Here is a 13,935-nt window from a genome sequence, read left to right as displayed (position 1 = left end):
CCTTGATTTGTTTTCATGTCGGGCACCTGCTGACTTGAACTTTGCAGATTCTCTCGTTCAAGGTAGGACGAGGGTAAGACGTGTCAAAGCGGAAGCAGTAGACTAGAGCAAAATTTGTAAGAACAGGGCCGACGCACTAAGCTCCATATCCCACTTCCGTGCGTCCATGTACGTCAGCAACTGATTGCTATCTCCATACTTGATGATGGTTTTAGCGTGGTCTGAATGTTTCTAAACTCCACCAGAAAATCTTGGGCGTCAATTACGAAACGAAAAAATCAAGTGACTTGTTTTGAGTACGATGGCTTCCATGAATTATCGCGACGACTAGAAATGCCGAATCCCCTGGAAACTACGAAGCTAGCTATCTATGTAGGCCAGGTTGATATCAAGGGTTAAGAAGGTTGCGAATGTAACGCCAAGTACAGAAATCTCGGCTGTTTACACGAAAATGACATCATCCACATATGGGCGAACGCCGGAAATACCGATATTCAATAACAACGCATCATCACTGTGGAAACCACAGAAGTGGGAAGAGTTGATGTTCAAGGGTATCAAATCGTGAATTAAGTCCTAGGCAAGAAAAAGCCACAAGTCTTGCGTCGTTGGATCGCGACCCTGACCAAATGCTCCCCCGCATATCCGCGCGCAACCAAGCCAAAAACAAAGCCGCAGTCGCATTACAAAGCTCGCAATTAGGAAACCCGCGTATAATGCAAAACGACAAAGATAGAAAGACAAAAAGAAATCCCCGTTGCTCCTTGTCACTCGGGCGTCTTTACAGCGCATAGAGGTGCTTCGTATCTGGTGTATCGTGACACGCCGGTAGTCGTCATCAATTTTCCGCGCAACTCGGAAGCAGACGGTCGTAGTCTTTGGTCGCCTAGTACTTCAGGATAATGTACAGAGCGTGGATGATTCCGGGAATGTAACCTATTATAACAGGTCAGAACCTGCTTTTGTGAAATACTTCAAGGGGTGACCGAATTGTATGAGGACGTACCGAGGATGGTCAGGAGAATGTTGATGAGCAGGTCAGCACCGCAGCCGCGCTCCATAAACACACCCAGAGGCGGCAGGATGATGGCAAGGATGATCTTGCAGATGTCGCTGTGGTTAAAAGGGATCGTGTCAGTTCAAAGTTTTCCATTTAGATGAACACAGGGCTGATGTGGAAGCCTGTGGCCATTGGGATCGTATCAAGTCATACCTAGCGGTGAAAGGCATGTTGACTGATTATATGATTGAATTTATCGAGGCGATAAGTTTGTATCGAAAACGAGTAGAATTTACTGGAGGATGTGGGATGTCGTTCGTTCGTTGAGGTTGTGATACGATGGTAGATATCTGAATGTTGTCTGAGGAGGAAGAAAAACAGAGCGGGACAGGAAGGTTTTAAATAGCACCGTTGCACGGGGATGGGAGTCAGCCTTGAACAGCAAGTGGCAGCTGATTGAACCTTGCTTGCTCGATCCACCCATGGAAAAAAAAAAAAAGGTTGGTCTAAAAGGTAGCCTGGGGGGTGTCGGTATGCATCCACCTACCAACACAGGGAAAGGGGAACTTGGCTTCCCGGGGCTTCAAGGGACACAACAGAACGAAACAAGACGGGAAGTGCGTCATACCTTCACCATCGCTTCTTCTTTTTTCTTTTCCTCCTGCGCCTAGCCAGGATTGGACGGAAGAAACAAAAAGAGGAAGAAATCCGTAGATTGGCTTGGTTTCCAACTAGCTCCGCTTGTATTTTTGTCCCCGTTTTTTCCGTTGGCAGCTACAAAAAAAACATCACAGGCAAAACCCACAGTGGGCAGCTGCCCCACGAAAAAAGTCAAATTTGATCGATGAGATGGCTGTGGTGAAACAAGGTTGCAGGCCATCTCATCTGCGGTGGTCCAATAAACTGTGCACGGCCAAGACAGTGAAGCGCTTCTGAATGTGCCGTTCACCCCGGAGGTTTACTTTCGTTTGCCATGATTTGGTTGCCCCCCCCCAGCCATGTAGGCTATACAGCTTGTTCGGGGCTACATCAGGCTTCTAGCCCCAATTGTGACGTGCGCTATACTGAAGAGGTAAGCTGACGAACCCTTCGCCGAATTCCGAATTGTTTGCCATGCCGAGCAATTCGAGGCGCCGCGTCTGTTCGAAAATATTGTTAACGAACAATGCCGCAACTACCGTTACGTCACTCCATGGCTCCACCTGACGCGTGCCATGACATCGCTTGTTCCGTGGCTGATGCAATGATGCCAACACTGGACCTCAGCCATAACCAGGTGTGGGCTGATGACTAAAGCGCCCAGATCTCGAGAGATACAATGTGTTAGATTTACTGCTTGGTATAGCCAAGATGAGAAAGAAAGGTTAGCGATAACATCCAATCGTCATTTTCAATTATTACGACGTAAACCCCACAACCTTAGAGCAGAAGAATGCCATCCTTGCGGGATAACTGGAGGCAACCTACTGCGGAAAGAGGTTTTGTGGCGAGTGCTCGCTAGATTGTGGCTCAGTTGACAAACTACCGGCATGTCGGACGGACCAGAAAGACCCGTCCAATGCTCTCTCATCCGACACTAAGTTCAACCCAGCCCCTTTTGGCTATGAGATCTAATAAAGATACTGAACATTATTGGATCTGCTCGGCCCAGTAACATCGCAGCCCCAACTAAGCGTTCAACGTTGCAGAGAGCTCGCAGATCACTATCGACAACAAGATCATATGCGAGTATTTCGGCCCGTGATGTGCACTACTTTCTCCATCATTAATCCTGATTCATTCCTTTTCAAATGTCGATTCGAATCACCAAGATTAGGTGAAGTGTCTAGGCCCGGTGTCCTTCGGCCAAGGCTAGCCTTATCGTCATTGACTTTGGCGGTGGCACCCGTTTTTGCCCCGTCTCTCTTGATCTCTTTGCTCGGGAAGACCCGCTTCATATCACCCTGGTAAAGGCCGCGCGTTCGCCAGACGCCGAACCTGGAGTTGGATCATCAACTCGAGCATTGCAAAAAGAAAGCAATTTATCGAATCGTGGCGGCACCCTTGCATTTGGTAGGGAGCTTTGCTGCACAGTTATACGAGGCGCAGATTTGAATACTACTTAATCAGATGAGTTTCTGTTTTTAATCTACTCTATAGTACCTTGCTTTTGTTGTTGTTTGTGGTCACTTTTCCTCTTTGGGTACCGAGGGATCATTTCGTGGATCGCTAGGTCTCGACTGAGCAATTCGAGTCCGTCAGCGTCGCCTACTCCCAGTTCGCTCGTTATTATCACAATGAAAGGTTGAGAATGCCACGGTTGTAGGTAGCTTCATGGGTAGAACGAGTACATACACATAGGTGCAAATAAGAAAAAAGGTACAAGGACGAGTTTGAAGCAGCCCGCAATAGTTGATTCTATGAGGTTTGTAACAATTAAGCGCAGTATAATTTGGAACTCTATGTGCCTACCCTGCACAAGTACCGAACTCCATGGAGAGCACGCCTTACTAGGCACCGCGCAGAAAACTTTTGCACTTCCTTATCGGAACTTTATCGGTCCGACAACTTGCCCACCGCCGTACCGAGGGCTGCAAAATTAGCCCCACCGACACACAATTAGTTGCGCTCGAAATTCCTAAGATCGCGAACTTTTTCTCCCCCGCGTCAAACGTTGAAAGATACGCAGAGTACCAGCAACCATACCCTTTTGCGTCCTTCTTTCCTCGAAATCCAAACAAAATGGCCCCCCCTCAGACCGTACGTACTTGACTCACTGCTTTGCTGCTGGCCTAATCTTGAGGGATGATGGCGTGAAGCAGTAGGCTAATGTCATGGTTTTTAACATTTTAGAAGAAGACTGGCAAGTCCAGCAAAACAACCAAGAAGGTGAGCATACTACCGTATTAGCAGGTCTGGAGGACTTTGGAAAGGTACAATGCGCAGGCAGCTAACTTTTTTTTCTCGCTTCAGTTCGTCATCAATGCCTCGCAGCCCGTTAACGACAAGATCTTCGACATCTCGGCCTTCGAGAAGTTCCTGAACGAGAAGATCAAGATCGACGGCCGCGTTGGTCAGCTCGGCGACACCATTGTCATCTCTCAGGTGCCCGATGGCAAGATTGAGATCGTTGCCCACAACGAGCTCTCCGGCCGCTACCTGAAGTACCTGTGAGTACCCCTTACTTTGGATTCTGCACCTTGGTCGCCCAAGAAAGACGGAACACTGACTTCGACAACCACCTGCTCTGTACAGGACCAAGAAGTTCCTCAAGAAGCAGCAGCTTCGTGACTGGCTTCGCGTCGTTTCCACCTCCAAGGGTGTTTACGAGCTCAAGTTCTTCAACGTCGTCAACGACGCTGACGACGAGGACGACGAGTAAACGATTTTTTATGCGCCATGACACGTTTTAGGAATGCCGTCTTTGACAAGGGAAAACAAAACTGGGGTGGATTAGATACCAGACGAGTCCGGGCTTGAATGCTTCAGGATTCTGTCACAGTCAATGAAAGAGGCCATAAAGCTTGCTGTCGCAACTGTTTTTTCTCCGTATCATCTGTTGCTGTGATATTGAGTTATTTATGCCATTTATCCGGTTAGGTCAGAAGAGACGCGCGGCACCGATTTTTGTGCTGTGACTTGGTCGATTTGATGTTACAGGTCCAAGGTCTATTAAGTATACTATGTCTCCCGCTCAAGGCAAGGACCTCATAACACCCTCAAATGCCACCAGCGCCATTGCGTTGGCTGGAAAGGCTCGCAAAAAACAAGGCAAGAAACCTCTCCAGTAACCCATGGGGCCCTTCTCCCTGTAAATGGTGACAGCAGCATCTCGCCACCTCCTGAACCTCGGCGTGCCGTCTCCAAGCCCACCGCCGAGCGGATCCGTCATGATGCGCTGCTTGACAACATCGCTGGGGTAGCTGGTAATCCAAAAGACCTGAGCACTCAGGCCTCCGGCCCAAAAGTTGATTGCCGGGACGCTCAGCGCAGTGTTCTCCTTCATCCACCGCGACAGGAGGTCGTAGCTGCCCCACCAGAAAAAGAAGAAGGACCGGAACAGCAGTGTTGCGCTCAAGCCGTGGTACAGGCCCGGGATGCCGTGGTGGCGGTGGATCTTCCTGATGCAGTCGATGGGCCCCGCGTAAAGCCTGTCCGACTTTTTGGCCGCGTACTGGATCTGCAGGCGGGCCTTGACGTGCTCGACCGGCGCAGCGATAAAGCTTACGGTCGAGCCGGCCAAGATTCCCGCTATGCCGTGGCCGTACGCCGGCAGCGTGTCGGCGACCATGGACACTGGGATGGAATTATCACGTGATATCAACGGCGTGCTGAAGACGTGTTCGCGTAGGAGCCGGCGGTAGACCGTTAGGCTGCCGAGCATGACGCTGTCCATGAACATCCAGCCCACGAGGGGAGGAGTGGCGCCCTTGTAGAGGCCAACGAACCCCTCGTTACGGACGGTCTGGACCAGGCATTGCAACGGGCCATTGAACCGCGACGCGTCGGTTGTCTGCAGACGGACCTTGATTGTGTCGAATGGATGGCCGACTGAATGGGGGATTGGGGGCGAAGGTGTGTCAGCTTAGAGCTTCTGCTGTAGGCTCTTTGAACTGTACGTTTGCATGGTTGGTCTCTGTGGCCATGAAACAGGCAGTCAAAGCGGCATTGGACAGAGACTCACCTGAAAGCTTTGCGATACCGGAGAAAACACCAGCGACGAAGCCTTTATAATTCTTGGCAGGCGCAGGCTCGGCCAGTACAGTCTTGGCCTCAGACGACATTTAGATGATCTATCACCCGTACCTTACTTTACCAGACATGTGTGTTGATTCTGCAACCTTGGGTCGTTTGGGCAGTGGATTGGATTTGGTGGTTATAGTGTCAGCCATTTTTAATAAACTTTGACGGGTCAAAATTTCGACGCCACTAAACATTTAAAATCTTTGACCCGCAAGGTAGATCCCCAGTAAGCGTAAGTATAAAACAGTGTAAGATTCTGGTTTTGGCCTTTGGAATTGAGGATTTCAATTTATACCGGTTCCTCATCTTTCATAGCAACAGTTCAAGCCGCAATTTGTAGTGACAGCGCAAAAATAGAAACAAAATTAGTGTTGAGTTGTGCCAAAAGGCACAGTATTCACGTTTTCACTGTGTCGGTAATGGGTGGGGACACCCGGGGAACCTACCAAGATCCGACGACTTGGGCTAGGCCCGTGTGTGCTGCATCAAGCTGGCCTTATTGGCTGGCCATCCATGAAAATTGACAAACGGAGTAGCAAACAGCACCTACAAAAATGTATCAAGATTTGTAACCCATGTTAACATTGGTCGAAAAACGGTAGAAGTTTTGTGGCTTATTTCCGATGCAAGGTCCTGGACCCAAGTCAAGATAGGCGGCGCCCTCAATATAAGCCGAACCTTGGGGTTATTTCGCCCATTATGGCATAGGAAAGAAGACACGGGAGAGTGCGCCTTGATACAACTCATCACATTATATGAACAGCTACTACTGTCATTACCTAACAGCAAGGAAAAAAAAGACTCAAGCAAAACGATCCTTGCCGGCGCACCTAATTCTCAATGTTCTACCCCTCCCTTACCCGCATTGAGCATTCCGCGGATGACACCACCCCGTCAATATCCTTTGGGTTTCGGATTTCAAGAGAGTTGTTCAACCGAGGACACAGTTGGCGTTCAACTCTCCAGGCTCACTAGAGTTTTCAATCTTGCATAGGCCAAGGACAGTGCAAAGCCCTTTTTGACCATCCTTGTCCAGGCACTCCTTGCCAACAGTGCTGCCATCGCCGTCGCCGCCGTCGCCGCCACCGCCCTCCTCACCGCCCTCCTTTTTGGACTTGCTCTTCTTTTTTTTCTTAGGTGCTCTTTTGTCCAAGTTTTCTGGTTTTGTGGTTAGCCCTCCCATATATTTTCTCGTATACAAAGGGGTTACCTTACCGAAACCCTGAGCATCAGGGCTGGTTGATCTGATGGCAACCTTGTTTGAAGAACCTACTAAAAATGATTTGAGCAATATTAGTACACCAGACTTGAATGGTAAGATAGTGACGGTGGTTATGTACCGTCATCTAAGGGTAGGGCCAGTGTTAGGGAGGCGGCCAGTATAAAAACAGCAGCGAACTTCATTGTGATGAGAAGTGTAACGATTGGAAGTTTGAATAAAGGTAAAGACTGAATGAGTTATCTCAAAGAGTAGAAACGAATGTAAATCGACACAGTGTTGACGATGTGGAATAATTGTTGGAAAGTACAATGGCGAGGCAAGTTCGGCGAAGTATTTATACTTTGTTAAACACCTCGAAATCTAAGAGCAATTTAACCAAGTACGAGAACAACTCATACTCACAAGGAACAGGGCTCTCTCACGTTGCAATTCGACACTTGAAATGTCATGCGACCAATATGAAAATAACGCTGGGGGTATGACAAAAGCCAATGGGTAGTGTCAGTAACACAAATAGACACACAAGTTTGAACACATATATTCTGAAACTTAGCAGGTGCTTGGCATTACAACGGTTTTGGAAAAAAAAAAAAAAAAAGTTCAAAAAGCCAAGAGTTATTATCAGGGATGCATAGTTGCACAAGGGGCTGGACAGACAGGGATGCATTCCTATGTTATTTTTTTTTCTCTCAATCAGATCTAAGTACTCCGTTAGGTCATCACACTTGGTGCGAGTCGGACAGCTCAAGAGATCCTCCAAGCGCTGTCATGCATAAATTTTAGCCCAACCCCGCCACAATTCTTCAATAGGTATAGTACCTTTCCTGGCAACACGGAAGGGATCAAGTCAGACTCAGATGAGCCAAGACAGCCTCAAGACTCGAGCTGTTTAGACTAAGGGCATCAAACCACTGCTCATCAAACGGAAAAAAAAGAGACTTTTTAAAAAAAAAAAATGTCGCTCTCACCCGCACCGGCCATTTCGGCCTCGGAAAAACACATAGCAGGGCACATGGTGACAGTCCATGGCCTCTCCGAGTTGAACCCCGAGGCGTCGCACGTGTCTATCCTCTGGCTTCATCATGGCAGAACGAGAAGTTCCGCTGATATGGCCGACATAGCGGCTCGTACAGTTGGAGCTTGGAACCAGGAGCAGCAATCTAAAGAACGAGGCCTAATCGGGGTTGCTTTTGACCAGCGAAACCATGGCACGAGGGAAATATTCCCTAGAGCCAACGATGCATGGCGCGGTGGAAATCCTTACCATGCCCAGGACATGTTTGTGCGTGACCTCGTTGCCGTGAGCACTGCCTTGATCGCCGACACTCGCTGACGGTAGTTTTAGGGACTCATTTCTGGTGCTGTTGTAGACACAGGGCTCTTGATCGACTTGATTCAGGGAAATATATTTCCGGAGAAGCCCGATGGATACGTTGATGCCCATTACGTATTGGGCGTCTCACTTGGCGGCCACAGTACATGGCAGTTACTATTCGCCGACGAGAGAGTCACAGCTGGGGTGGTCATCATTGGTTGCCCAGACTACATGTGTGAGTCCACATCGTTATAAAACTGACGTCGTAAAGAGAAGCCAAGTCCATGCGCTCATAAATGCTGCAGACCTACTATCAGATAGGGCCAGGCTCTCCAGACTACCGACCTTTAGCACAGAGGACAACGGGGCATCATTCATCGGGAGCAAGGACTTCCCTCCAGACCTGGTACGTGCTTGTGAGAAATACGACCCAAGAGGTTTGGTGTTCGGCCCGCGCAAGACTCCAAGCTGGCCGTTGCCGGTCGAACAGGAACCCGAAGCCAAGCGCATCGTTACATCACGGCTTCGTGGGAAGCGGATGCTCAGCTGTTCTGGGGGAGATGACAAACTCGTTCCTTATTACTGCTCTAAACCGTTTGTCGATTTTATGAAGGGGGTTCAGAAGGAATGGTCCGAGTTGGACGTTGTATTTGACGACCGCGTTTACGCAGGTGCCGGCCATGAGTTCAGCCCGGGGATGGTTACTGACGCCGTTAAATTCCTCGTCGAGACCACTAGAGCCGAGGGATCTAGACAGTCAGGCAAGAGTGGAGAAAGTGTATCCAAGATATAATTACTACAACCGCAGTAGATAGTGCCATAATCTTGTGGTTTAGCGTTTCGCCCAAGCGATTCCTCTGGGGGTTGAAGAAAGCGCCTCTGTACCATCAACCAGGAACACGGTTTCGAGTCCGCTCCTAGCCCTCTCGTCGTCACTAGAGAAAAGCTTTTGACTCACCCCCCAGGGATTCCGCGCTTGGCGCTTTCCAGCCAGCGCGTCCCCAGTGCCGTGGGGGTCCTCTGTCCACTGCCCAATGACTTCTGCAACTTGGCGCATTATATTTGCTTTTTCCTTCGTGATCTTCCGATCACGGTCGGTGCCTGTTGTGGCATTGTTCTCCGACAATGCAGCGGACATGGGAAGGTCCTGTGCCGCCCGAAGCCATGGCGGAAGGCAGGGCGGGTTGATGCCGATGTAGCTGACATGCTCAAGGGGAAACCCGATGGCGGCGCAGTGAGCGTTGACTATGCGGGCCTTCTTGAAGGCATGGCTGACTACCGTGATCTTCCCAGGCCATGTTTGAAACTTTCTCCAGAAGGCAATGATGGCAAAGAGGACGTTGTAGTACGAGTCCAAAGCCTGTTCCTCGAGAATTATGCGGGTAGAAAGCGGGATCGGAGACAGCGGGTGCGCTTCTGTGGTTTCTTCTGAAGGACTTATGCAGCCGAAATAATCGTTCGCAGCGGCAAGGTTCGCGTAGCTGCGTGCCTCGGAGAGGCGCGTTTCCTTCCATGTTGGGCCTCTAAGCCATGTGGAATGAGTGGAATAGTTTTCAAGACCATCGATCAGATTCTGTAACCAAGAAGCGAAAGAGAAAACCCTGTTCTAAATATCTCGAAGAACCTCACCCGGAGAACGCCAGTACTGCGCGACTATCCTGTGCGAGGGCCTCTAATCCGGCTTTGATATGCTCGATGAAGGTGGGCGTCTCGCCGCGCTTGTAGCTTTCAATCAGCCACTCGGCTTCATCATGGCCATGCTGTGGTCCGCCTTGCCAGATGCCATGACCACAGACAATTATGAGATGATTGATTCCAGTTGCCCCGTCGACCATATTTGTCATAACCCAATTTGACCAGCCAGTAGAATACGACGTGTGTTGTTGTGCTAATGATTAATGTGCAGTGACTCAGACTCGTGTCGTGAAGAGGACAATTGCGACAATCGGTTGGCAGTTGTGGTGCCAGGAAAAATCTAGGTCAGTCTGGATCTTTGTGTACAAGCTGCATGTAATCCACATACAGGCTCGATTGCATGGGCTGCTGGACCTGTAATTTGCATGATTTTCCTACAACACGGTGTAAAGCTCATGATTCAGTTTTCAACAGTGTCACACATGATGTTGAAATTTGATTTATTCAATGGCCACGTTTGCTTTTGCCAGTAGTGTGCCAGAAGCGGGATGTCGGGGTCCTACGGTGGTAAGGCGCTGTTGGTGCTTTGGCTGAGGAAAGTCCCATATCCTTGTTTGCTTCGCGCTGCCTCTTTCAGTACAATGCTTGGCAAACCGAATGGTCCGTGCACAATCCGGGAAAACGGGGTCGCCCACTCAAAAGGAACCTGACACCCGCGCGCGCCGAAAATTGAGGCGCTTTCGCAACTCCTCAAATTTCAATACCGAATCCTGAAGGTAAACCTCCGGGAACTGAGAAAGGGCGCGCGCGCGAATCATCCAAATCTCTCGCTAATCGGTTCAATTTAACCTTTTGTTTGGTATTCTTTCATTAAACACCAACACCACTCAAGGTTACTGCGTGTCTCCTGCCTCAACTTTGTTGTACCTACCCCCAGTCCGTCCCCCGTTGCCAGTTTCCCGGTCTCCCTAGCGTTGTTCAATCGCTCCACTCAACAGAACAACCACCCCTACCACATCGACGAGCGCGAATCCCACGCCGCCCGGAGCACCGCGTCTTCACCCCATCAACCGATCAAATCAAATCAAATCAAAGCAATTGGTCTGCCTCTGAGTATCGTCCACAGTTAGCGACGAAACCATAACAGATAAAGAAGCTGGGGCGATTGGGTTTTCCGCATTTTGTCAAAAAGGGTCAAATCAAGCTCAAACCAGAAACATGGGTCTCCCGTGAGTTTTTTTTTTATACCTTCACGGGCCGCCAAGTCACAGTCCCCAAATATTCATCTCAAAACTAAACGATCATACCGGCAGTTTGTACATCGCCCCGGTCGAATCAGACGTTCCTCTCAGATCCGCTCCCAAAAGCCCACCTGCACATCCGCGATCAGCCATTCGCCGACGCAGACACGATGTGTCAGGTGTCGAGGCGCGCCGGCGCGCCGGCTTAGCTGCACATATCGCCGCAGTCCACGACTACGCATTCGGGCCTTCACAACGTTGGGTTGCCAGAAGAGGAGGCCGCCTTGCGACACCGCCCAGAGAAAACACCGCTGCTGCTACCGCTGGCCACACTACTATGGATTCTACGGCCGACACACAGCCACTTGACGCAGACCAGTGGAGAGCTGCCACTCGCAGGTTCAGAGAGCCTTCCAACCCCCCGTCACGAAGGTCGACTGGTTTAGACGACCGGGCGGCATCTGCAATGGCCGAGCGATGGGCCAACCTTCATACACGCGCAAGCCCAGACCTGGCCGCCCGTGTGCAGGCGCTCCGCACTGCGGTGGACAGCGCGCATCGGAGCGTACGAAGCCCCAGAGACGGTCTGTCAGTAAGTCGCTCAGTAACCTTTTCAAACTACAATGTTCTACAGGGAGGCTGACAAGCTCGCGATAGCGTTTTGCCCGGTCCCGAACATCGCGTTCGCGTGACGAGAGTTTGGAACTACCACCCATAAGACAGGAGGTGCGAGTTGTAGTCGAACCATCTCATACTCTTGAGCCTGACTTGTCAACCATGGGAGGCATGGCGGGGCAGAGACCCTCGCGCTCTTCAAGGAATAGCAGAAGAGAACCAAGTCGACCGACACCTATGGATGGGCTTGGCGATCGCAATCGTAGCCTGAGTCCGGAAGCGGACAACCCCTGGCAAACTATTGTATCTACCCTTACACCCGACCCGCAGCCACCAAGTGCTAGCTCGTCCTTTGCATCGACGTCGGCGTCCTTGTCAACGTCGACAACGCAAAGCGCCGGTTCAGGCCAGTCCTCCGCCACTTCGATGACTGGGAGGGACACACGGATGGACGACGCTGATCAGATCTGCGAGTCGGCCTGTGAGAACTCGGATACGGAGGAAGACGAAGACGATGAGTCTTCCGAGTCGGCTCTCATTCCATTTTTCAGCCGTCCAGAGCTTACTGACGATGCTCGCATGGACCAGTTTATGCGAGCCGTTCAATCATACTCCAGTGAGACCGGCGACAGAAGTAGAGGCACGCGCACATATGCTGATGTCATTGGCAACACGGCCGACCGTACGAATCCGAGTGGGAGCTCGGCGGACAACCCCGGAGAGCTCATGGGCGAAATGCAGCGCATTGTACGCCGTCTTGCAACGCGCGAAGATATTCCTGACGAGTGGTGGGCCGAAGTTGGGCTCAGTCGGACCCTTTCTAGAGCGTCTGGCTAGTGCAACGCTCAGGCGCCACCTTTTTGTCACGGGTCAGCGCACGCGCATGCAGTGACTTTGTTTCATTTGTTGTTTCTGGGATCGCGAGAAAAGGGCCAGCCAAGGGACAGACCTCAGCGGGTCTACCTCAAAGTTATGATGATTATTGTTTTGTTTTGTATGAAAATGGCGTGTGGCGTACGGAGTGCTTCCAAGGTGAACAGAAACTGTCGAAAGCCTTTCCATGGGATTATTCGGCGTCCAGGAGGTAGTCCTCCTGGTTACAATGGACTTTTGTATGAAATTTGGGCGGCAAAAAAATAAAATAAAAAAAATGATAGGGCTGAAGAGGGGACCTACCATCGTTCGCGCTTGATTGATGTTGGGCAAGCCAAAGTGATGGCAGGGTTAGATATGACACTTGGTCAACGTGTGTACTTTATGTTATATAAAAATCTGTAAAAAGTTCTCTTAGCTGTGATGCAACGTTTTTTGTATATCAAACTCAAATGGAAGATTCAACGCAGTTATTTCGCTATTTGTAGGCCCCGATTCTGATGTATGTCTTACGAGGCTCCTATCTTTCGCTTGAAGAGGAGTGCATAGACCGTGAACAACAGGCTAGGATTTGAGGGTCGGTTGATAGCGCCAAGCACACGCTGCCTTGCCCGATCGGCGGGTCCACAAGATACACCGACCAGTCCACAGCCCTGTTTTGGTTCAGAGAAACCCCAAGGTTACATCTCGAGGTGATATGCATTAGACAAATCTTGTTTGGAGCCTAACGCGAAGGGGTTCAAATGGAAAGGCGAGTCACAGAGCTGAAAATAAAATTTACCAGGGCAGCATCGGTGCCTAATTTGCAATATAAAGCGCTTCGAGACAATACAATGCTTCAGTGAGACACGCATCTAGGGGCGTGTGTGAGAAGACGGGAAGGCAGGGAGCGGTGGCTTGGGAAGAGGGGGAAATAGAAGAAATAAAAAGCAACACTAACGAATCGCCTCACGTTGAACCGTCTCTAGGAACAACAATGCACAACACGATCCCGTCAGGTACGGGAATATAGTTGGACAAATCGTCAATGGCGAAATTCCATGGTCCCATTAGATAACTGTCCCTCGACCTGTCGTAGAACGTCAAATGAGAAACTTGATAAGTTCAGGTTCATCAAGTACAATCCCTTGACCAGCCATCATCGCAAAGAGGCAATCAGAGGATGTCAAAGCTGAAAGGAGCGTAATCTATGCAGCGATAGTTTGTTCTGGCACTGGCCCGTAATGATGCAAACAAGGCGTATCTTGGAGACGGAGGTTGAAGATCATCCTGCGCGTGTGGGAAAACAAAAGTGCCAATGGTAAATGCCATT

At 50.0% G+C, this 13,935-nt stretch overlaps 9 protein-coding genes across 9 annotated transcripts in view; 4 read left to right on the top strand and 5 right to left on the bottom strand.

Moving 5' to 3' along the window:
• Nucleotides 1-184, top strand: part of PpBr36_04590 (uncharacterized protein) — a gene marked incomplete at both ends in the record, with an annotated part of 1,675 nt that extends 1,491 nt beyond the window's left edge. The window contains 2 exons of the mRNA XM_029891749.1: nt 48-73; nt 127-184. Coding sequence (XP_029750024.1) covers nt 48-73; nt 127-184 — 84 coding nt within the window. The remainder of the gene's footprint in view (nt 1-47; nt 74-126) is intronic.
• Nucleotides 185-886: 702 nt separating this feature from the next.
• Nucleotides 887-1,230, bottom strand: PpBr36_04589 (uncharacterized protein; the record flags this gene model as incomplete). Its single annotated transcript, XM_029891748.1, has 3 exons — nt 887-936; nt 1,007-1,113; nt 1,214-1,230. 3 exons carry the CDS (start codon nt 1,228-1,230, stop codon nt 887-889), a joined length of 174 nt encoding a protein of 57 aa, XP_029749253.1.
• A 950-nt stretch (nt 1,231-2,180) lies between these two features.
• On the bottom strand, nt 2,181-2,531 carry PpBr36_04588 (uncharacterized protein; the record flags this gene model as incomplete). Its single annotated transcript, XM_029891747.1, has 2 exons — nt 2,181-2,290; nt 2,453-2,531. 2 exons carry the CDS (start codon nt 2,529-2,531, stop codon nt 2,181-2,183), a joined length of 189 nt encoding a protein of 62 aa, XP_029749254.1.
• A 1,190-nt stretch (nt 2,532-3,721) lies between these two features.
• Nucleotides 3,722-4,361, top strand: PpBr36_04587 (uncharacterized protein; the record flags this gene model as incomplete). Its single annotated transcript, XM_029891746.1, has 4 exons — nt 3,722-3,739; nt 3,833-3,868; nt 3,953-4,149; nt 4,235-4,361. The coding sequence occupies 4 exons, from the start codon at nt 3,722-3,724 to the stop codon at nt 4,359-4,361; spliced, it is 378 nt and encodes a 125-aa protein (XP_029749245.1).
• Nucleotides 4,362-4,673: 312 nt separating this feature from the next.
• PpBr36_04586 (uncharacterized protein) lies at nt 4,674-5,763 on the bottom strand (the record flags this gene model as incomplete). The annotated part of the gene is made up of 2 exons (XM_029891745.1): nt 4,674-5,530; nt 5,664-5,763. 2 exons carry the CDS (start codon nt 5,761-5,763, stop codon nt 4,674-4,676), a joined length of 957 nt encoding a protein of 318 aa, XP_029749246.1.
• Nucleotides 5,764-6,653: 890 nt separating this feature from the next.
• PpBr36_04585 (uncharacterized protein) lies at nt 6,654-6,952 on the bottom strand (the record flags this gene model as incomplete). The annotated part of the gene is made up of 2 exons (XM_029891744.1): nt 6,654-6,842; nt 6,938-6,952. The coding sequence occupies 2 exons, from the start codon at nt 6,950-6,952 to the stop codon at nt 6,654-6,656; spliced, it is 204 nt and encodes a 67-aa protein (XP_029749247.1).
• A 947-nt stretch (nt 6,953-7,899) lies between these two features.
• Nucleotides 7,900-9,838, top strand: PpBr36_04584 (uncharacterized protein; the record flags this gene model as incomplete). Its single annotated transcript, XM_029891743.1, has 5 exons — nt 7,900-8,226; nt 8,290-8,494; nt 8,577-9,037; nt 9,155-9,680; nt 9,705-9,838. The coding sequence occupies 5 exons, from the start codon at nt 7,900-7,902 to the stop codon at nt 9,836-9,838; spliced, it is 1,653 nt and encodes a 550-aa protein (XP_029749248.1).
• Nucleotides 9,092-10,094, bottom strand: PpBr36_04583 (uncharacterized protein; the record flags this gene model as incomplete). The annotated part of the gene is made up of 2 exons (XM_029891742.1): nt 9,092-9,782; nt 9,889-10,094. 2 exons carry the CDS (start codon nt 10,092-10,094, stop codon nt 9,092-9,094), a joined length of 897 nt encoding a protein of 298 aa, XP_029749249.1.
• Nucleotides 10,095-11,112: 1,018 nt separating this feature from the next.
• On the top strand, nt 11,113-12,587 carry PpBr36_04582 (uncharacterized protein; the record flags this gene model as incomplete). The annotated part of the gene is made up of 3 exons (XM_029891741.1): nt 11,113-11,123; nt 11,208-11,727; nt 11,793-12,587. 3 exons carry the CDS (start codon nt 11,113-11,115, stop codon nt 12,585-12,587), a joined length of 1,326 nt encoding a protein of 441 aa, XP_029749250.1.
• Between the last annotated feature and the right edge of the window lie 1,348 nt (nt 12,588-13,935).

This window comes from Pyricularia pennisetigena, chromosome 6, assembly GCF_004337985.1.
Source record: "Pyricularia pennisetigena strain Br36 chromosome 6, whole genome shotgun sequence".
Lineage (NCBI taxonomy): Eukaryota > Fungi > Ascomycota > Sordariomycetes > Magnaporthales > Pyriculariaceae > Pyricularia > Pyricularia pennisetigena.
The sequence above is the reverse complement of the archived record's forward strand: the minus strand, read 5'-3'. Positions and strand labels throughout refer to the sequence as shown.